This window comes from Phyllobates terribilis, unplaced genomic scaffold, assembly GCF_046119375.1.
Source record: "Phyllobates terribilis strain yellow unplaced genomic scaffold, ASM4611937v1 Scaffold_3__8_contigs__length_932513732, whole genome shotgun sequence".
In the NCBI taxonomy this organism is placed as follows: Eukaryota; Metazoa; Chordata; class Amphibia; order Anura; family Dendrobatidae; genus Phyllobates; species Phyllobates terribilis.
The window spans coordinates 469983673-470007423 of record NW_027362763.1 but is presented as its reverse complement, the minus strand read 5'-3'; the positions used below and the strand labels follow the sequence as shown (position 1 = coordinate 470007423).

The window sequence follows — 23751 nt, the reverse complement described above, 5'->3', positions numbered from 1 at the left end:
ACCGCGCAAAAATGGCGGCAGTCAGTGAATCATTCGGCTGATCACGGAGTCGCGAACACGGCGTACATGCCGCTGCCGTGATCAGCCGAATGATTCACTGACCGCCGCCATCTTTGTACAGGAGGAGAGCATGCGCAGTTTTAATGTGCCCGCCGCTATCTGCCTGCACAAAGATGGCGGCGGTTTGATTTACTGTCTGGGGAGACAGCTCAAACGAGAGAACACATGAGGGAAGAAGACAACACAGGGGTGGACACAGAGAGCAGACAAGGGGGAGAGCACATGGGGTACACAGGTCAAAGAAGAGATCACATGAGAGGAGAAGACAGCAGATGGGGGAGAGAGAAAGCGCACAGGGGGAGAGAGACAGAGCACAGGGGGGAGACAGCTCAAACAGGACAGCACATGAGGGGAGAACACAGTACAGGAAGGAGAGAGACAGCAGACAAAGGGAATAGGCACATGGGGTAGACAGGTCAAAGAAGAGAGCACAGACGGGAGAAGTCAGCTTTATAATTTCTATAATGATAGATGAATCTTATTTTTTTATTGTAGTATCCACAGTCAGCCCTTCTTACAGTTCATGTGAGGGTTCATAAGGGACTGTAACATTTCTTAAAATCAAATCACACCTATTTCATATAATGTAAGGGTGATGGGAATAATCATGGCAATAATCAGCTTCTAAAAAATGTCAGCATGCCTCATTATATCCTTTCCGCTTTTCAGCAATGGTTAATCATCTTCAAAAGATGTACAGTGAAATAGAAATAATTATAATTTGCTGGTTATGTAACAGCTTTAACACACTGCAACAATGATATGCTGCAAAAGTAAATTACTTGCATGATGAAAAATATTATGTTGTCCTAAAGAGTATACCACTGAAAGGCTAACATTGAAATATATGTATATACAATCCTCAACACTGAAATTGTCACACTAAGAAGGAAAGGTCGTGGAATTATGGAAATCACAGGATGGATACACAGGTTAAAGGGGTTGTCTGGTCTTAAGCTACAAGTCTGCAGTCAATCTATGTGACTGCAAACTTGTGAATCCTTATATCGCGCGCAATGCGTGCTGTGAGGATACTCCGATGCCTTGGGGCGATGGGCGCGTGAAGGCAAGTATGTGATTCGCATACATGTGGTCACATGCCAACTAGATGGGGGCTGCCTCACTCAGTGTAAGTGTATTGAGTGAGGTTGGAAACAGTATAGTCGGAATGTGGGCACTAGTATGCAAATTGCATAATTGTGGTCACATGACTGCCCACTCCCGGCATCGGGGAATCCTCAGAGCATGCAGTGACTGCAGACTTATAGCTTAAGACCAGACAACCCTTTTAATGATATGCAAATGATGGAAGAAAGGAAAAAAAAAGTCTTGATTCATTTAATACCTAGTATGAGCGCAACATACTGAAATACACACACTTATATGCTTTGGCATATAAGCGCTCACTGCACACCGGGAGTTCGGCCGGCGGCCTCGCGATGTCCTGGCCACGTATCCGGAAGAATGGCCAGGAGGTTTCAGCGTGGAGCCACCGGCGGGCAGCAGTATGCAGCCAAGAGCCCTCTGTAAGAGGGGTGCAGCGCTGTCGGGAATGGAATCCTCTCCACCGACACGGCTGAGGGACCCTTAAGTGGGGTATCAGCGCAGAGCCTCTTGACCGGGGGAAGGGAAGAGGTCAGTCCCCCCCCGATCCACCCTGGCTCTCAGGTAACATTTTCTTCGTCCTCTCTGACAGCGTCCTGTCCTGCTAGGGACAGGAAAAACACTGAGGGTGAGGTGGGGTGGGAGGGCTACTAAGCTCTCATGTGTTTCCTGTCCCTAAAAGGTCAGAGGAACTACCTCCTGTCGTGCTGTCATGATGGACGAACTGGTGAAAATATATATTTGAAACATTATATATGTGTATGTGTGTGTGTGTGTGTGTGTGTGTGTGTGTGTGTGTGTGTGTGTGTGTGTGTGTGTGTGTGTGTGTGTGTGTGTGTGTGTGTGTGTGTGTGTGTGTGTATATATATATATATATATATATATATATATATATATATATATATATATATATATATATATATATATATATATATATATATATATATATATATATATATATATATATATATATATATATATACACACACACACTGGGGAAAAAAAGTATTTAGTCAGCCATCGTAGGTAGACCTCAACTATGAGAGACAAAATGAGGAAACAAATCCTGAGAATCACACTGTCTGATTTGGTAAGAAAGTTTTTTCAAATTTTGGTGGAAAATAAGTATTTGGTCAATTACAAAAGTTCATCTCAATACTTTGTTATTTATCCTTTGTTGGCAATGACAGAGATCAAACGTTTTCTGTAAGCCTTCACAAGGTTGGCACACACTGTTGCTGGTATGTTGGCCCATTCCTCCATGCAGATCTCCTCTAGAGCAGTGATGTTTTGGGGCTGTCGCTGGGCAACACGGACTTTCAACTCCCTCCAAAGGTTTTTTATCTGGAGACTGGCTAGGCCACTCTAGGACATTGAAATGCTTCTTACGAAGCCAGTCCTTCGTTGTCCTGGCTGTGTGCTTGGGATCATTGTCATGCTGAAAGACCCAGACACGTTTCATCTTCAATGCCCTTACTGATGGAAGGAGGTTTGCACTCAAAATCTCACGATACATGGCCCCATTCATTCTTTCATGTACACGGATCAGTCGTCCTGGTCCCTTGGCAGAGAAACAGCCCCAAAGCATGATGTTGCCACCCCATGCTTCACAGTAGGTATGGTGTTCTTTGGATGCAACTCAGCATTCTTTCTCCTCTAAACACGACGAGTTGTGTTTCTACCAAACAGTTCTACTTTAGTTTCATCTAACCATATACATTCTCCCAATACTCTTCTGGATCATCCAAATGCTCTCTAGCAAACTTCAGACGGAACCGGACATGTAATGGCTTAAGCAGGGGAACAGGTCTGGCACTGCAGGATCTGTGTTCCTGGAGGCGTAGTGTGTTACTGATGGTAGCCTGTATAAAGTTGGTCCCAGCTCTCTGCAGGTCATTCACTAGGTCCCCCCGTGTGGTTCTGGGATTTTTGCTCACCATTTTTTAGATCATTTTGACCCCATGGGGTGAGATCTTGTGTGGAGCCCCAGATCGAGGGAGATTATCAGTGGTCTTGTATGTATTCCATTTTCTAATTATTGCTCCAACAGTTGATTTCTTCAAACCAAGCTGCTTGCCTATTGCAGATTCAATCTTCCCAGCCTGGTGCAGGGCTACAATTTTGTTTCTGATGTCCTTTGACAGATCTTTGGTCTTCACCATAGTGGAGTTTGAAGTGTGAACGGTTTGAGGTTGCGAACAGGTGTCTTTTATACTGATAACAAGCTCAAACAGGTACCAGTACTACAGGTAATGAGTGGAGGACAGAGGAGCCTCTTAAAGAAGAAGTTACAGGTCTGTGAGAGCCAGAAATCTTGCTTGTTTGTACAGTAATTTACCAAATACTTATTTTCCACCAAAATTTAAAAAAAAAAAAAAAATTTAAATTAGACAATGTGATTTTCAGGATTTGTTTTCTCATTTTGTCTCTCATAGTTGAGGTCTACCTATCATTTTTTTAAGTGGGAGAACTCACACAATTGGTGGCTGACTAAATAATTTTTTCACCACTGTATATACACATGTAACATATATATGAAAAAAATCTTAAACTGGCAAAATTGCATTTTTTCAGCCGTCGCAGCAGTGCAAAAAAATGCAATAAATAGGCAATCTAAACATTGCATCTATCCCAAAATAGTGGAAATAAAAACATCGGCTCAGGGTGCAAAACGCAAGCCCTCATACAGCTCCATTACTCAAAAATTGAAAGCATTAAGTCTCTCGGAAAATGGCACCACAAGTGCAATGTTTTATTTATTTTTTTTTACAAATTCTAAATTATTTTTCATTACTTCAATTAAAAAAAAATATGTATGTTTGGTATCACCATAATCATATTGACCTGGAGAAATATATTTTGTGGATATTTTACCATATAATTAATGCTGTAAATAAAAAACAAAAACAATTGCGTAATTGAGCTTTTTTTTTTTTTTTTATAATTTCGCTGCACTTGGAATGTTTTCCTGCTTTGCAGACATTACATGATAAAATGGATAGTGTAATTCAAAGTACAACCTGTCCTACAAAAAAACAAGCCCTCACAAACCTATGTCGACAAAAAAATAAAAAAGTTATGGCTCTTGGAAAAGGAGGAAAAGGGAAAGCGCAAAGACAATGTGACAAAATGCAAAAATCTGAACGGAGAAAATAAGCAATATGATACACTCACTGCTTCCTGCATGGTTACTTAATTCTTCATCTTCAAATATATCAAAACCTTCCTGACGTGTCTGAGTTGTGAGCTCTGACTTCATCATCTCAGTGGGCATCCGAAGAATTGTAAGATTGTATTGAAGTGAGTGGCTCAAATCATAACTGTAACTGCAGATGGTGAAAAAAAGCAAAGGCAAAGTAAAAACTGATTACAATTTTTTAAAAAACAAAAAATATCTAAGCAAAAGTCAGTAATGGTGTAGTTCTTGATTGCAGACAAAATAGAGGGACACTATTTGCAATTAAAATATAAACTTTCTATTAAATCATTTAAATGTGGCATTAGTCAGCATCATACTACGGACGTGTGCTTTTCTCCCCTTGTATGATGCGGACTAATCCTAAGCAGCCAACAATACTCAGAAATAAAATGAACACACCTCCACCATAGCTTAGAGCAAGTTTCTCAGTGTGTAAGATATATGATCTCATAGTATAACTTCCTGCGTAAATCTGAATGGGCAGAGGGGTCAGTGCAGCTGAGCTTAGCCGTGTCACATTACAAACCCATCTATCAACTCTCCTCCTTTCATGGCACCTTCGCCTCTGCTGTACTGCCCCTCTCCCCACACTGCCTGTCCAGAGCCGAGATCTCAAAGTATCAGTATCACACTCATGTCAGTTGTACTCAACTTGCACTCGCTTTGCCGTGAGATCATATAAAACGGCAGTTATATCTCACACAGGTATAGGCCAGAATAAAAAAGAGAAAAGTAGATTCAGCTCACCTGATTGCTGTAGGCTTTGGAAGGAAGCACGGTACATGTGGCCTCACGTGTTTGCATGAAAAAAAGTTGAAGAAACCAGCTTTCAAAAGGGCAAATATTTATTGAAGCAAATCCACGCAGTTTAAAAATTTCCAAATTACATCGGGGAATCTCACATGGAAAAAACGCGTTTTTTCCATGTGAGATTCCCCGATGTAATTTGGAAATTTTTAAACTGCGTGGATTTGCTTCAATAAATATTTGCCCTTTTGGAAGCTGGTTTCTTCAACTTTTTTTCAGGACGCCAAGCCTGTGGGAAACGGAGTGTATAAGGCTATGTGCCCACGATGCAGAAATGAAGCAGAAAATTTCTGCAGCATTTCTGCATCTCCCTGGCAGAAAAAAACGCATGCAGATTGTGCATGCGTTTTTCCTGCAGAATACATGCGGATCCACATGCGGGTTCACATGCGTTTCCGCATGCAGATTGACGAGCACTTTCCAGGCGATAGCATCACTTGGAAAGTGCTTGACAACTAGGTCACACTGTATAAATCCATGCAAACAGCATGGATTTATACAGTGTGAACCGTAAAAATGAAAACAAATAAAGCTATACTCACCCCCGAGGCCCCGGCGTGGCTGCAGCGCTGCTTCCTGGCTGGTTCCCGGCTGCCGGCATATCGCGAGACAGAGCGGTGAAGGGCCTGCGGTCACATGACTGTGACGTCACCGAAGGTCCTTCAGCGCTGCTGGCATTCAGAGAGAAGACGCCGGACAGGTGAGTATAAACTTTATTTGTTATTTTATTGTTTTTTTACAGGTACAATGGTACCCAGGTCTGGATGAGAGTCTCCTCTCCTCCAGAACTGGGTACCATCCGCACATAGAGACGCATAGAAGCCGCTTGTAAAAATGTACAGTCGCGGTTTCTGTGCGTCTCAATGCAAGTCAATGGCGGGCGTTCCGCTGCACTTCCGCAAAATTAAATGACATGCTGCGGATTTTTGTATGCAGCATAAACGCTGCGGAAAAATCCGCAGCATGTGCATAGAACATGCGGAATCCCCTTGGGGACCATGGGGTGCGGATTACCTAGCGTTTTACAAGAGTGCTGCGGAAATTCCGCAGCATAAACGCTTGAAAAACGCTACGTGGGCACACAGCCTAAAAACAGATTTCTCTGCAATCAAACCTCTACTATGGGACATACAGGTATGTATAGATTTACTTTTCTATAACCTGTATGCCCATAGTAGAGGTCTGATATCGCCCAGGGGGTGACAGATTCCCTTTAATAACATGAAATATAGTACATTTCCTTAAAGGCAATCTATCAAAATGATCCAACTACCCAAACTCTATGTTGCTCTCTGAAAGATAATGTCATCCACAGTTTTACTTACACAATCTGTAGCTCACAGACTGAAAAATTGCAGCTTTCAATCACATGTAAAATGAGGCATAAGTGCTCTGTGAGTATCAAAGCACTTCCCAAGCCTCTGTCTCCCTGCCTCTATTTCCCTCCCCCCTATCCCAAACTTCCTTGGCTTAACTAACAGCTCACTAACCGTGTACTGAAGAAAGTAAGCTGTCATTCAAACAAGCGAAGTTAGGGTTAGGCAGGGAATAGAGCAGGGCCACAGAAGCTTGGGAAGTGATTTTACACGCTCAGAGCCAGGCCGGGCATCAGCACCCGGCGCACCTAGGCAAGTGTCGGGGCGATGAGCAGGCGGGGGGGCCACTAGCCGTCGGGCACCCCAGCGTGCTATGGGACCCGTGAGCGGAGGACAGCGCATCCACCCCGCCGCTTGCTCAGGGCCCTGGCACAATATTTACCTCTCCCCGTGCTTCCGCAGCAGCAGCTCTGGTGTCTTCCGCGGCTGCTGCACTGTGACGTTTCAGGTCAGAGGGCGCGATGACTGCTTTCCACCGCACCCTCTACTGAGCAGTCACAGCGCAGAGCGGGAAGACAGCGGCGCGGCTAAGGAGTCCGGAGCAACGGCAGCGATGAGAGCAGTGGCAGCAGGTGAGGTGAGTATTTGATTATTTTTATGTATGGAGGCATGGGGCATTATATGGGGCACTGTATGGAGCATTAAATGGGCGCCAGTATTCTGCATGGAGCATTATATGAGGGCCAGTATTCTGTAAGGAGCAATATATAGGGCCCATTATTCTGTATGGAGCATTATATGGGGGCCAGTATTCTGAACGGAGCAATATATGGGGCCCATTATTCTGTATGGAGCATTATAAGGGGGCCAGTATTCTATATGTAGCATTATATGGGGGCCAGTATTCTGTATGGAACATTATAAGGGGGCCAGTATTCTGTATGGAGAGTAAAATGGGGGCCAGTATTCTGTATGGAGCGTTATATGGGGGCCGGTATTCTGTATGGAGCGTTACATGGGGGCCAGTATTCTGTATGGAGCATTATAAGGGGGCCGGTATTCTGTATGGAGCATTATAAGAGGGCCGGTATTCAGTATGGAGCATTATATGGGGACCACTATTCTGTATGAAGCATTATATAGGGGCCAGTATTCTGTATGGAGCGTTATATGGGGGCCAGTATTCTGCGTGGAGCATTTTATGGAGTCCATTATTCTGTATGGAGCAATATATGGGGCCCATAATGCTGTATGGAGGACTATATTGTCCGGTCTGCACTGTGCGCTGCGAGGATTAGCCGGTTTCTGAGCTATTGTAGAATTTACAATAGCTATCCCTCATGTTATGTAAGGAGTGAAATCTTTGGCATTGTACTATATATACACTGCTCAAAAAAATAAAGGGAACACTCAAATAACACATCCTAGATCTGAATGAATGAATGAATGAATGAATGAATGAATATATGAAATATTCTCATTTAATACTTTGTTCTGTACAAAGTTGAATGTGCTGACAACAAAATCACACAAAAATCATCAATGGAAATCAAATTTATTAACCAATGGAGGCCTGGATTTGGTGTCATCCCCAAAATTAAAGTGGAAAAACACACTACAGGTTGATTCATCTTTGATGTAATGTCCTTAAAACAAGTCAAAATGAGGCTCAGTATTGTGTGTGGCCTCCACGTGCCTATATAACCTCCCTACAACACCTGGGCATGCTCCTGATGAGGTTGCGGATGGTCTCCTGTGGGATCTCCTCCCAGACCTGGACTAAAGCATAAGTCAACTCTTGGACAGTCTGTGGTGCAACGTGACGTTGGTGGATGGAGCGAGACATGATGTCCCAGATGTGCTCAATCGGATTCAGGTCTGGGGAATGGGCGGGCTAGTCCTTTGCTTCAATGCCTTCATCTTGCAGGAACTGCTGACACACTCCAGCCATATGAGGTCTGGCATTGCCCTGCATTAGGAGGAACCCAAGGCCAACAGCAGCAGCATATGGTCTCACAAGGGGTCTGAGGATCTCATCTCGGTACCTAATGGCAGTCAGGCTACCTCTGGCGAGTACATGGAGGGCTGTGCGGCCCTTCAAAGAAAGGCCACTCCACACCATTAGTGACCCACTGCCAAACCGGTCATGCTGAAGGATGTTGCAGGCAGCAGATCGCTCTCCACGGCGTCTCCAGACTATGTCACGTCTGTCACATGTGCTCAGTGTGAACCTGCTTTCATCTGTGAAGAGCACTTTGCCAATCCTGGTGTTCTGTGGCAAATGCTAAGTGTCCTGCACGGTGTTGGGCTGTGAGCACAACCCCCATCTGTGGACGTCAGGCCCTCATACCACTCTCATGGAGTCGGTTTCTAACCGTTTGTGCAGACACATGCACATTTGTGGCCTGCTGGAGGTCATTTTGCAGGGCTCTGGCGGTGCTCCTCCTGTTCCTCCTTGCACAAAGGCGGAGGAAGCGGTCCTGCTGCTGGGTTGTTGCCCATCTACGGCCCCCTCCACTTCTCCTGGTGTACTGGCCAGTCTCCTGGTAGAGCCTCCAGCCTCTGGACACTAAGCTGACAGACACAGCAAACCTTCTTGCCACAGCTCGCATTGATGTGCCATCCTGGATGATCTGCACTACCTGAGCAACTTCTGTGGGCTGTAGAGTCCGTCTCATGCTACCATGAGTGTGAAAGCACAACCAACATTCAAAAGTGACCAAAACATCAGCCAGAAAGCATTGGCACTGAGATGTGGTCTATGGTCACCACCTGCAGAACCACTCCTTTATTGATTGTGTCTTGATAATTGCCAATAATTTCCATCTATTGTCTATTCCATTTGCACAACCGCATGTGAAATTGATTGTCAATCAGTGTTGCTTCCTAAGTGGACAGATTGATTTCACAGAAGTTTGATTTACTTGGAGTTATATTTTGTTGTTTAAGTGTTCCCTTTATTTTTTTGAGCAGTGTATATTTCTCTGCGGTATCTGTGCATTGTGAATCATGATATGTGTTAAAGGGGCCCACTTTCTCCCAGGGCCCACAAAAACCTGGAGCCAGCCCTGCTCAGAGCACTTAAAAAGGTATCTTCAAGTTTGGAAGTTTTCACTTATCTGTGGAATAGAGACTAATTTTCAATCTTTTGGGGTCCATTCGCTGACACCTCCATCGATCTTGAAACTTGGGGTTCTGAACATGTGGATCCTGAGAACTGAAGTGCTGATCATGAGAAGTTTGATCATGCAGTCTTACTGAAACCAGCCGAACGCAGCACTCTGCTATCTCCAGTGGTCCAAATCACAATGAATGGAGCAGCGGTGAACATGATTAACCATTACTCCATACTCACATTCTTGAGATTGGTGGGGTCCCAGCAATTGGAACCCCAGCAATCGGGAAGCTAACCCCTATACGAGCAATCAGGAATTTTTTCCCTAGTCTATGAATAGAGGATAACTTCCAAAGTTAAAGAGTAACCGTTGTTTAAATTTTTATTTCATAAATCAATAGTACACATGAAAATAAGCAACATTGTAATATATATCAGAGAAATCAATTCTGGCAGAGAAAGAAGCAGATCAGCCATTATCAAAATTCTTAATTCTGAGGTAAAATCTGTATTCAATGAGGACAGATTGTTACATTAGTGACATAGGAGATGGCAGCTGCTATGGATACAGTTCGGAGGAGGGAGAAGCTAGAGGCAGAGCTAAGCCCTCCTCATTCCTCCTACCTACATAGAATCATATCACCATAGCACCATCTGCCATCTCCTATCTCAGTAATGGGAAAGTCTGTCCTCACTGAATACAGATTTTACCTCAGAATTGAGACGTTTGATAATGGCTGATCAATTCTGGCAGAGAAAGAAACAGATATCTCTGATAGGATATAATACACAGTTGCTGATTTTCATGTGTACTATTCATTTATGGAATAAAAAGTAAAACGACGGTTACACGTTCAAATTACGCTTTGAAACCCTTCCTGACATGCCAATTTTCGCTTTTGTACTTTCACATTTTCCTCCTCTTCTTCAAGAGCCATAACTATTTTACTTTTCTGACAATATAGACATATGAGGACTTATTTTTTACAAGACAAGTTGTACTTTTGAATGACTCTATTCATTTTATCATGTGATGTACTGGAAAGAGGGAAGAAAATTCCAAGTTCAGCAAAATTGCAAAAAAAGAACAATTCTGCAAGTTTTTTTTTATTTTTTATTTTGTTCTTACTGCATTCATTATTTGGTAAAAACGACCTGGCAATATGATTCTCCAAGTCAGTATGATAATGGGGATACCAAATATGCAGTTTTTTTGTTCTGCCCACGTATGATGTACCAGTACGCCATATGTTGCAAAGGGGTTAAGCCTTATTTGTGTATGAATTAACACAGGATTTCATTAATCAAGGAGCAACAGTGACAGCAAAGGTAGGGATGAGCGCAACATAAGCATATAAACAGTTTGGGGAGTGGATCGTTCTGACAGATTCCCTTTAAGAAAAAAAATCTAAGTTGTGGATTTGTGACAGCAGTTGTAGCTGTGAAGAGCAATAAATCTCTCAGGGAGATCACCAAGCAATGTCACTAAGCCAAGGCATGAAAGAAGGGCTAGGCGTGAAGATCAGTCAATGAATTACAGATTTAAGGTTGGAGGATGAACAAAGTCAACACATCCTGCTTAATGAACTGAAGAACATCATGCAGATGTGAGCTGCTCTGCTATCTACTACATTCAGAGGGAATCCGCATCCTGGAAAATCTTTGTAAACCGATGAGAAACTACAGTTAGGTCCATATATATTTGGACAGAGACAACATTTTTCTAATTTTGGTTCTAGACATTACCACAATGAATTTTAAACAAAACAATTCAGATGCAGTTGAAGTTCAGACTTTCAGCTTTCATTTGAGGGTATCCACATTAAAATTGGATGAAGGGTTTAGGAGTTTCAGCTCCTTAACATGTGCCACCCTGTTTTTAAAGGGAGCAAAAGTAATTGGACAATTGACTCCAAGGCTATTTTATGGACAGGTGTAGGCAATCCCTTCGTTATGTCATTCTCAATCAAGCAGATAAAAGGCCTGGAGTTGATTTGAGGTGTGGTGCTTGCATTTGGAAGGTTTTGCTGTGAAGTAAACATGCGGTCAAAGGAGCTCTCCATGCAGGTGAAACAAGCCATCCTTAAGCTGCAAAAACAGAAAAAACCCATCCGAAAAATTGCTACAATATTAGAAGTGGCAAAATCTACAGTTTGGTACATCCTGAGAAAGAAAGAAAGCACTGGTGAACTCATCAATGCAAAAAGACCTGGGCGCCCACGGAAGACAACAGTGGTGGATGATCGCAGAATAATCTCCATGGTGAAGAGAAACCCCTTCACAACAGCCAACCAAGTGAACAACACTCTCCAGGAGGTAGGCGTATCAATATCCAAATCTACCATAAAGAGAGGACTGCATGAAAGTAAATACAGAGGGTTCACTGCACGGTGCAAGCCACTCATAAGCATCAAGAATAAAAAGGCTAGACTGGACTTTGCTAAAAAACATCTAAAAAAGCCAGCACAGTTCTGGAAGAATATTCTTTGGACAGATGAAACCAAGATCAACCTTTACCAGAATGATGGAAAGAGAAAAGTATGGCGAAGGCATGGTACAGCTCATGATCCAAAGCATACCACATCATCTGTAAAACACGGCGGAGGCAGTGTGATGGCTTGGGCATGCATGGCTGCCAGTGGCACTGTGTCACTAGTGTTTATTGATGATGTGACACAGGACAGAAGCAGCCGAATGAATTCTGATGTATTCAGAGCCATACTGTGTGCTCAGATCCAGCAAAATGCAGCCAAACTGATTGGTCGTCGTTTCATACTACAGATGGACAATGACCCAAAACATAAAGCCAAAGCAACCCAGGAGTTTATTAAAGCAAAGGAGTGGAATATTCTTGAATGGCCAAGTCAGTCACCTGATCTCAACCCAATTGAGCATGCATTTCACTTGTTAAAGACTAAACTTCAGACAGAAAGGCCCACAAACAAACAGCAACTGAAAACCACCGCAGTGAAGGCCTGGCAGAGCATCAAAAAGGAGGAAACACAGCGTCTGGTGATGTCCATGAGTTCAAGACTTCAGGCAGTCATAGCCAACAAAGGGTTTTCAACCAAGTACTATAAATGAACATTTTATTTACAATTATTTAATCTGTCCAATTACTTTTGGTCCCTTTAAAAACAGGGTGGCACATGTTAAGGAGCTGAAACTCCTAAACCCTTCATCCAATTTTAATGTGGATACCCTCAAATGAAAGCTGAAAGTCTGAACTTCAACTGCATCTGAATTGTTTTGTTTAAAATTCATTGTGGTAATGTCTAGAACCAAAATTAGAAAAATGTTGTCTCTGTCCAAATATATATGGACCTAAGTTGTATATATCGATGACTAGGGAACACAAGATTGGGCTGAAGGGATCTTATTTTGGATTTCTGGCATAGACAGACAGACAAGTTAAATAAAATAATTACGTGGCACACTTAGTCCACTAAATGAAGTATAATTGGAGATCTCGGGTATTTAGCTACATCAATCGAATGCAATTGATAATCTGACCAAATTATGCAAGCAATTTGGTTATAGATCCAAACAGATATCTATCATATAAAATCAGATAAGCGCACTGAATTGTCCAACGTGCTAGCACTTCCATACAAGCTTTTTCTAATATCCCTTACTTATTACCTCCATTATCACAATTTTGGTTACTAGACATTATTAAGGTATGTATTCTCAGTAAGGTGGGTTTGTGAACTTAGATTTTCTCTCTATGGTTGGCCAGGCAACTATGTGGTTTGCTTAAAAGGGTTTTCCCACTAACAAAAGTTCTTTTTAATCAATAGATCTTGAAATAATAATAATTTCCACAATTGGATGTGTTTAAATAAAATGTTCCTGTGCTGAGATAATCTTATAATTGTGCCCCTGCTGTGTACTGTGTAATGACCGTGTCTGACCGTACAGGGACATGGTCTGATCATACCACAGCTCCTGGACAGGGGAGAAAAAGAGTTATACAGACATTACAGCAGGGGATCACAACTGATTCTTTTTTTTTTTTTTTTTTTTTTTTTTTTTTTTTTTTTTTTTAAGTAAAACAATGTTTAAAAACAGGCATGGAAATGTTTTACCTCACAGAAAGAATCAGCTGTGATCCCCTGTTGTAATGTCTGTATACTCTTTTGCTTCCTCCGCTGCCCAGGAGCTGTGGTATAATCAGACCATGTTCCTGTACGGTCAGACACGGCCATTACACAGTACACAGCAGGGGCACATGTATAAGATTATCTCAGAACAGGGACATTATTTTTGAACATCCAATTGTAAAACTTATTATTATTCCAAGATCTATTGATTAAAATTAACTTTTGTTCGTGGGAAAACCCCTTTAAAGTAGTTGTCATGTCTTAGAACAAAAGTCTGCAGCCTCTATGTGTGATTACAGACTCCAAATTGTGACAGTGTGTGTTATACACACTGTCACTACTTCCCTGTCTTCTCCGTGCAAGTGGGAAGTATTGTGATCGAATGTATGTGATTTGCATACTTGCGGTCACGTGCTGACTAGACTCAACCATCTAGAAGAGAGTTGAGAGAAGCGAGATGAGAGTATTCAGCAGCATGTGACTGCCAGTATGTAAATTGCATACATGCAGTCATGTGACCACCCACCCGCTCGGGAAATGCAGGGAAATAGTGACAGTTTGTGAATTGCACATTGTCATGATTCAACATTTGATGCAGATTTTATATTTCAGCCTGGAAATCTCCTGTGGCAATTTCCGTTCTGTTGCATACAGTATATGTTTAGAAATAAAAATACAGGATGATGTATTGAGTTGAAATTTACATTGCAATCGCTTAATACAATTTAATACTGATAAGCATAGACTAATTACATCCACGCCATGTCAATTAGTGATATAACAAGGTGAGGAAGCTGTTATGTGGCTCAGCTGCTTTATTCCCATATTCTTTATCTTTCTGCTAAGTGACAGGAGCATTGAGTGAAAATTATGAATTGCCAGGCATTTAGGGATATAATTGAGAAGTCTCGCTAATATATACAGAGTCAGGAGAGTTCACACGATCAATTATTCCCCTCACTGCAGTAGAAAAAAAACCTTTTGTGTATTACCTGAAGTAGAAATTGCTGGACAGATCCACATTCTGGAATATTCTTGCATATCTAAAATAAAACAAAATTAACAATGTATTGTAAATAATAAATGTAATAATTATAATAAAAATATGTAACGAAAAGAAACCAGAGAAAACAGAAATAGCAGATATTTAGTAATATAATATGACTGAGTTTCATACACATTATCGGCACAATGACCGAGACATTTTCTGTTTTTATGCTTTCATTTTTTTACTCCCCTTCTTCCAAGAGCCATAACTTTTTTTATTTGTCCATCAACATAGTTGTACGATGGCTTGTTTTCTTGCAGGACAAGTTGTAGCTTTGAATAACACCATTTCATTTACATTAAAAATGCAATTCTGCTATTGTTTTGAGGGTCTTAACAGCATTCATTTGGTAAAAATCCGGCAGTTTGATTCTTCAGGTCAGTATCAGTACAGTATTAACAAATGAATAAGCTTTATTTTATATATATATAATATATATTTTAGTGGACAAAAAAAATTCAAAACTTTGCAATAAAAAAAAACTTGTGTCAGCGATTTTTTAAGACCTGTAGACTGTGCTTTCCTAAACAGCCAATGCAAAGAGACATTTATTATGCAATATACGTTTCTTTACAGCTGGTCATTATGGTACGTAGATGCCAAGGCATCCATCCTGACTGTGTCTACTATTGGGCACATACCTCCCCGACACTGGGCACAAACGCAATGTGTACTTAGCCTTAGGCCAACCATGCACATTATAGCTGTTGGCCAAATGATGCTATGGCTGATTGATCAGTCAACAGTCATCTCGGACAAAGTCTCCTATGCGCTCTATGAGAAAGATGACGACAGACATACCAATTGACATCTCTCCCGATGATCAGTTGCCCGGCACCCCTGTATACTTCATAGTGTCGACCAAAAGAGTTGACATTTGCAGATTTGGCTGACATTAGTCTAATGATTATGGGGGGGCTCTTAGTCTCATATAGCCTTGGATATTTTCCCTGTAACTCAATATCATACACCGTTTACAGTGGTGCAGCACCTTGAACTATTTGGGAAAAGGAGCAAGAGGTAATCAAGATTATTACACTTTTAACATTGTACCTCTCATCGCTCAAATTCATACGAAGTGCACAACCTGCCCCTATCTATGCTAAGTCGAATAGGTCTTTTGAAATTATACTACTACCTAAAATGTTAAATCTCAAACAACAATACCCAATATTCACAAATTTATACCTCTATGTTTCAATGTAAGTCCTCTCTGAATTTCTCAATTTCCCAAATTGGAAACTTTGGATAAGCAAATGGATATCCTAACTAGAACATATCTATACACAAACCGAGCTTAAGACATTACTTTAAAAGAGTTTGATTTGCCTAACTTGATGCTATTTCAAAATAATCATATTCTATTTAAAAAATTAAATTACACTGCTCAAAAAAATAAAGGGAACACTTAAACTACACAATGTAACTCCAAGTCAATCACACTTCTGTGAAATCTACCTGGCCAGTTATGAAGCAACACTGATTGTGAATCAATTTCTCCTGCTGTTGTGCAAATGGAACAGACAACTGGTAGAAATGATAGGCAATTAGCAAAATACCCCCTATAAAGCAGTGGTTCTGCAGGTGGTGACCACAGACCATTTCTCTGTTCTCATTCTTTTTGGCTGTTGTTTTGGTCACTTTTTCATTTTGCCATTGCTCTCACCCCTAGAGGTAGGTACAGTAGCATGAGGCGGTGTCTACAGTACAACCCACAGAAGTTGCTCAGGTAGTGCAGTTCATCCAGGATGGCAAATCAGTGCGAGCTGTGGCAAGAAGGGTAGCTGTGTCTGTCAGCACAGCGTCCAGAGCATGGAGCAGATGCCAGGAGATGTCGAGGGAGCCATAGGAGGGCAACAACCCAGCAGCATGACCGTTACCTGCTCGTTTGTGCAAGGAGGAACAGGAGGAGCACTGCCAGAGCCCTGCAAAATGACCACCAGCAGGCCACTAATGTACATTTGTCTGCACAAATGGTTAGAAACCGACTCCATGAGGGTGGTATGAGGGCCCAACATCCACAGATGGGGGTTGTGCTCACAGCCAAACACAGTGCAGGACGCTTGCCATTTGTCACAGAACACCAGGATTGGCAAAGTTGCCACTGGCTTCCTGTGCTCTTCACAGATGAAAGCAGGTTGACACTGAGCACATGTGACAGACGTGACAGAGTCTGGAGACACCATGGAGAGCGATCTGCTGCCTGCAACATCCTTCAGCATAACCGATTTGGCAGTGGGTCACTAATGGTGTGGGGTGGCATTTCTTTGGAGGGCTGCACATCCATCCAGTTGCTCGACACAGGTAGCCTGACTGCCATTAGGTACCGAGATGAGATCCTCAGAGCCCTTGTGAGACCATATGCTGGTAGCGGTTGGCCCTGGGTTCCTCCTAATGCAGGACAATGCCAGACCTCATGTGGCTGGAGTGTGTCAGCAGTTCCTGCAAGATGAAGGCATTGAAGCTATGGACTGGCCTGCCCGTTCCCCAGACCTGAATCCGATTGAGCACATCTGGGACATCGTGTCTCGCTCCATCCACCAACGTCACGTTGCACCACAGACTGTCCAGGAGTTGGCGGATGCTTTAGTCCAGGTCTGGGATGAGATCCAACAGGAGACCATCCGCAACCTCATCAGGAGCAAGCCCAGGCGTTGAAGGGAGGTCATACAGGCACGTGGAGGCCACACACAATACTGAACCTCATTTTGACTTGTTTTAAGGACATTATATCAAAGTTGGATCAGCCTGTAGTGTGTTTTTCCACTTAAATTTTGGGGGTGACTCCAAATCCAGGCCTCCATTGGTTAATAAATTTGATTTCCATTGATGATTTCTGTGTGATTTTGTTGTCAGCACATTCAACTTTGTACAGAACAAAGTATTCAATGAGAATATTTCATTCATTCAGATCTAGGATGTGTTATTTGAGCGTTCCCTTTATTTTTTTGAGCAGTGTATATTAAAATTACATTAAATTACATATTAAATGTAATAATTTTGTCTACAAAAAAATAAACTTTATAATGAATAGGTTATGATATGGAGTTGTTCAGTTTTGATTTACAGGAGATGTGTATGTTCATTAGAACCATCAGCAACTCTGACATATTTGTTTTAGTAAATCCTTGTATTCTTTATCAAAAAACAATCATGAAGCATCTGTGTTGTGCGTTCCTCAGAAGTACCTCCTGAATAAATTGGGGGTTACCATTTCGCTTTGATATCATGATTTCTGATTACTGCAAACAAGGCATTAAGAAAATGTAGGCACGTGATTGTTACCTGGCTTCGTCAGGGTGAGTGATCCGTACAGAATCATGAGGAATGTACAGCATACTCGTATCCTCTATTTTGTAAATTGCATGACCTCCAATGTCAGCCATTTTTCTTCTCTTAGTAATTAGCACAATGTAGTATCCTTCCAAAAACTGAACAAATCCTGTAAGAAAGAGAATTTCACTGAATAACTTTAAGACTGGACACACACAATTATCACTTCATTTGAGTTGTTTGATATGCAAATGTGTGCAACTGTGATTTTTCCCAACTGACATGGAAATGATGCTCCATAGTTACTAGCTTCATAACCTTTGATGGTCTTGAATGGTCATATTTATTGGAGGATAAAGAATAGTATGTTCTCTGCCAAATTTCATCAGATGGCTCAAGATAATTTATAAAGATGCAAAGAGCATAAGTGCGGTGAAACGACAATCACTGGAACCGTGAAACAGAATGGAATCCTAACAGTGTGTACATTACACACTGTTCGAATTCCCATATTAGACTCCCTGACTAATGTTATATCTTTACAGAACACAAGGGAGAAAAAGGAGGGCGGTCACAACAGTATGCCACCTTCACTGAGGCTTGGTTGAAGTGGATACAAGAACTGGAGGATAGATCAGAATTTGCAAAGGAAAACAAAAAATAGGGGGTATTGTGAAAACCTCATTTCATAGCTCTAAATGTATGACTCAATGTTTGCACAGAACACCATTTTTTGCTTTTATACAGATGACCAGGATGAGCATTGTGAAACATGACAAGACCCAAGTGTAGTTATCAACTAATTACTATGGTGATTACTTCGATACATGTCTACTGGGTTATATGTGAAACTGTAGGAAAAATCTTTAACACTGAAATAAGATCGATTCATCTTCTTTTTATTTTAGTTTCCTTAACATATTTGCACACTATATCTGTATATCTATTTGCAGCTTCTTATACTTCTAGCCATTCTACCCTCATCTTCTATTGCGCTTGCGATACCAATCTTTTCTGCCATTTAAGAAGATATTTTGTGATATCACAAAGAATATCAGAAATGACTCAATGTAAGTTCATAATGATGTTAAATGAGGAGTAGTGACATTTCACAGTTAACAAACATCCTTAAAATGTATCAAAAGCTACACATTTTGAAAAGCAAACAAAACAAAAGAAGAAAAAATAATTGCAGAATCACCAATAGAGTTCTTCATAGCAATCAATAGGTCTAAAACATTGTGATATTACATGAAATGTGTGTTTGTACAATTACAGCACCTATATATACACCTCTAAAAGGCTGACTTGTTTTAGCCAGTATGCAATAACTAGAATAAAAATGCATCCTTTCATGGGTTACTCATCGGTGGTGCACTAAGTGCCTGATTCATACCTTCAATAACTATGAGAGGTCTGGTTTACAGCTCACGTGTACACTTCAAAAGAAGGCACAATGCCACAGCAACAAATGAATGGAGAGGAAATCTCCCCTTGCCGAAAAATCTCCAGTGCGTGTGTATAGTATAGTGCTTGGCTTTATGGAAACATGCTACTTAGACCACTTGCTCATATCATCATGTCTATGCAAACAGAACAGTTAGCTGTGCTTTTCATGCTACGCGCACTATGACGAGCGGCTTGTCAAACATTTTTCATCAGCTCATAGTCTATAGCTTCATCTCAAGTTAAAGGGGTTATTGCTGGATCGACAGCAATTTGTCAAAAAAATTAAATAAAAAAAAAATCTCCAAACAACCATTGCATCACTGATAAATCCTTTGCCACTCAAATGATCTGCGTGTCCTTCGCTATCCAATAAGTGGCCTCAGTGATTATGCTGGGATGGACACCATGAGGCCAGGGACTGACATGGCACGTGAAGGCTGCAACACAGTAAACAATGAACAACAAGGAGCATCAGACAGTGGCACCAAGTACTGAAAAACTTTTTTTGGTAATAAGTAACCTAGCAGGCTTAAAGGGAACCTGTCATGTCAGATGGAGCATGTAAATTGCGCCAAAGTTCTTGTTAGTGATGCAATGTGAATCACTAACACGCTTTTTGCATTAAAATCGGCGCTATAATCTTTTGTAAAAAACACTTTATATACTTATATCTTACTTACTCGTTTAGTCAAATAGGTGTTCATTACTGTATTCAGTCCGGCTTGTCGCCACCCACTCAATTTGAATTGACCCGGTTTGCGCCAAAGTCACATGAATAAGGTTGTTGTGGTCCCACACTTGCACACTGTATGCTGTCACTCATGCTTACGCAATGTGTATTGTAAAAACGCGCATGCTCAGTGACGATCGGCTCCCAAGCATGCACAGTGCTGAGAGGCTCCCAATTGGGAGCAGCTCGTCACAGCGCATGCGCGGGTGCCGATCGTCACTGAGCACGCGCAGCGACACGCGGCTTTGCAATACACATTGCGCAAGCGGGAGTGACAGCATACAGTGTGCAAGCATATTGCATCATGAACAACAACCTGGGGCAGTTTACATGCTCCAACTGACATGACAGGTTCTCTTTAATTTGCAGGTGGTTTAAAATATACATTCTGAAAAAAATGCAAATATTGGAATAAAAACTGAAAATGTCAAAGAAACAAAGCAAGGTGAAAGTGGCCACATACTGACAACTAGCGTTTTTGCATTGGCAGTATATAAATCTATACTTAACCCCATAGTGAGCAGGCCAAGTTTTTCAAATCTGACCAGTGTTACTTTATGTGGCAATAACTCTGGAATGTTTTAACAGATCCCAGTGAGATTTTAAATTTTTTTTTGTGATATTTTACGATAATGCTTCATTTAGGGCGATATATTTTTTGTGGTTATTTATAAAAATATCCGAAATTTCTAAAAATGAGCAATTATCAAACTTTGAATGATATCCCTTTAATCCAGATTAATGTCATGACTGCCTTATATCAGCACAGTCTATAAAATGTTCTTTTATTTTGTTAGGATGTTAGAAACTTTAAAATATAGCAGCAATTTTTTATTTTTCCAAAGACATTTACATGACTTTTTTTTAAGAATCTATTCAGTTTTGAAGTGACTTTGGGGGACCTATACACATTGGAAAACCCGACACCATACCATTTTAAAACCAGCACCCCTCAACATATTCAAAACTGCTGTCAGGTAGCTCATTAACCTTTCAGGTGCATTTTAGGGATTAACTCTCCGTCACATACAATAGGCCTGACAGGCACATCTCTTTTACTTTCATTTCTCCTTCCTCACCAGATTGTGAGGAAATCCCCTCCCTCCAGGTAGTCTCCTGTCTCTAGCAGCTCTGTGAAACCTCATACCACAGTTGGATTGCAGAGCTTCAGGAGGACAGATATAACTGCGCTAATCTCTCAGGCTCATTGTATGTGAACACGTCACACTCAATAAGGTTGGTATTTTATGTTTTTATTCATCACAATTGTTTATTTAGCTTGTTTTATGAATGCATAGCACAAAGTGTGAGGATATTTCATAGAAATAAGGCAGATTAAAAAAGAAAGTGTGCTGCTCAGGCATATACAGTAGTTCCCTAACACATATTCCTTCTCTTGCTTCAGATTATCTGCTGAAATGGAGAGGAAAATGTACAATTTATCAAAAAACCTTGATGTTGAGGAAGTAACAAACATGCTGTTAGATGATGCAGACCCCACACTGAATGAGGATTTAGGAGAGGAAAGTGAGATTGATTCTCATGATGAGGTGGAAGTATGTGAAGTGGATTCTGAAACCGAGCAAGATGGTGACAGTGATGAGGATGAAGATGTAGAATCTTATTATATGGGAAAAGATAAAAAAAAAAACCAATGGAACAAGAAGCCACTCCAGAAAAAATGTAGGGAACCTCAAAACATTATTACTCACCTTCCTGCAGTTATAGGAACTGCAAGTAATGCAAAAACTGCAGTTGAATGCTGGAATAGTTTATTCACAGATGACATTCTGGACTCTATTGTCACATATACCAACCAATATATAGACATTATAAAGGACAAGTTCATCTGCAACAGAACCATCAAGGCCACAGATGAAATAGAACTGCGTGCTTTTTTTGGATTATTATACCTTGCAGGAGCTTATAGGGCAAATAGACAAAGTTTGGAGGAACTTTGGAGTAAAGATTGGGATGGAGTTGAAAAATTTGGCCTTGTTATGTCCATAAACAGATTCAAGCTTCTAATTCGTTGCCTTCGGTTTGACGACAGAACTACCCGAACTGAACGTAAAACACATGACCGACTTGCTCCAATTCGTGATATATTCCAAAAATTTGCTGAAAACTGTAAAAAAAGCTATTGCCCTGGGGAGAATCTCACTATTGACGAAATGGTCCCTGGTTTTCGTGGAAAATGTGCCTTTCGTCAATATATTCCATCAAAGCCTAACAAATATGGAATAAAAATGTATGCCCTTGTTGATGCCAGTAAGACCTACACTTACAACCTGGAAGTTTATGCAGGAAAACAACCAGAAGGTCCTTACTGTGTCAGCAACAAACCCAGTGATGTTGTAAAAAGACTGGCTGAGCCCTTATTTGGATCGGGTCGCAATATAACAGCTGACAATTGGTTTTCAAATTGTGATCTGATTGATTATCTGAAAATGCAGAAGCTTTCATATGTCGGAACTGTAAGAAAAAATAAAAAAGAATTGCCTACACAGTTTGTAAGTGTGAAAGGGAGACAATAGTACAGCAGTATGTTTGCATTCCATAAAGGAAAGGTTTTGGCTTCCTATGTACCACAAGCAAAAAAAATTGTACTTCTTCTATCAACACTTCATGATGATGATGCCATCGATCCTGGAACTGAGGCACAAAAAAACCCGGAGATAATTACATTATATAATGCAACCAAAGGGGGTGTTGATACAGCTGATCAGATGTGCTGAACTTTCAACGTCAGCAGAAACACCAAACGCTGGCCAATGGTCATATTTTTTGCTACGTTGAATTTGGGTGGTATAAATTCACAAGTCATTTACCTTGAAAACAAGCTTGAACCACTCCGTAGACGATTCTAGCTGAAAAAATTGGCCCATGAACTAGTGCTTGGAGAGCTACGCAGGAGAAGTATGAAAACAATCGGTATCCCCTCTCGCCTTCAAGTTCAGCTCAAAAGATTCCGCCCAGAAGATGATAGTGAAAATTCACCACCTGCACCACCTCCCAAAAGAAGGAGATGCACCACCTGCACCACGGAAAGCGGAATCAGAAGGCTTTCTAATTATGAATGTCACAAATGTCATAATGCAATCTGCCTGACACATGCAAAAAATTATGTGTAATTCTTGCTCTTTGCTCTGCAAGTGCAATTTTTCTGGGGAAACTTCAGGATCTAATTCTGATTGAATATGTCTTTAATAGTACTTAAGGTACCTTAAAATTAAGTTTGTTTCCATAAATTTTCTTTGTAGAGTTTTTTGACAGAGTCGAACTGGGGACTATTTAGTGGGAGTTTTGAAATGTTTGTATTTCAGAGTTATTAGTTTTATGTTAAGTAAATGGGGTTTTTTTGCACCTGATTATGTGTAGTCTCTTTTATTACATCCCTATGAAGGTCACTGATCACTTTTAGAGCACTGAAATTGCAAACATTAGATATTATAGATATTTTTCTAGCCTGCGCCTGACAGTCACATTGTATGTGAACTCGTTAGAACCGATATTGTATGTGACGGAGGGTTAACCCAAAGTGGTA

The 23751-nt window shown here is 41.1% G+C and overlaps 1 protein-coding gene across 5 annotated transcripts in view; it reads right to left on the bottom strand.

Annotated features, from left to right (window-relative positions):
- FIG4 (FIG4 phosphoinositide 5-phosphatase) overlaps window positions 1–23751 on the bottom strand; it is a 506946-nt gene that overhangs the window by 365223 nt on the left and 117972 nt on the right. For all 5 annotated transcript variants that reach the window (XM_073675847.1, XM_073675844.1, XM_073675845.1 and 2 more), the window contains 3 exons: window positions 18038–18194; window positions 14697–14747; window positions 4339–4490 (listed from right to left, as the gene is read on the bottom strand). In XM_073675847.1, coding sequence (XP_073531948.1) covers window positions 4339–4490; window positions 14697–14747; window positions 18038–18194 — 360 coding nt within the window. The remainder of the gene's footprint in view (window positions 1–4338; window positions 4491–14696; window positions 14748–18037; window positions 18195–23751) is intronic.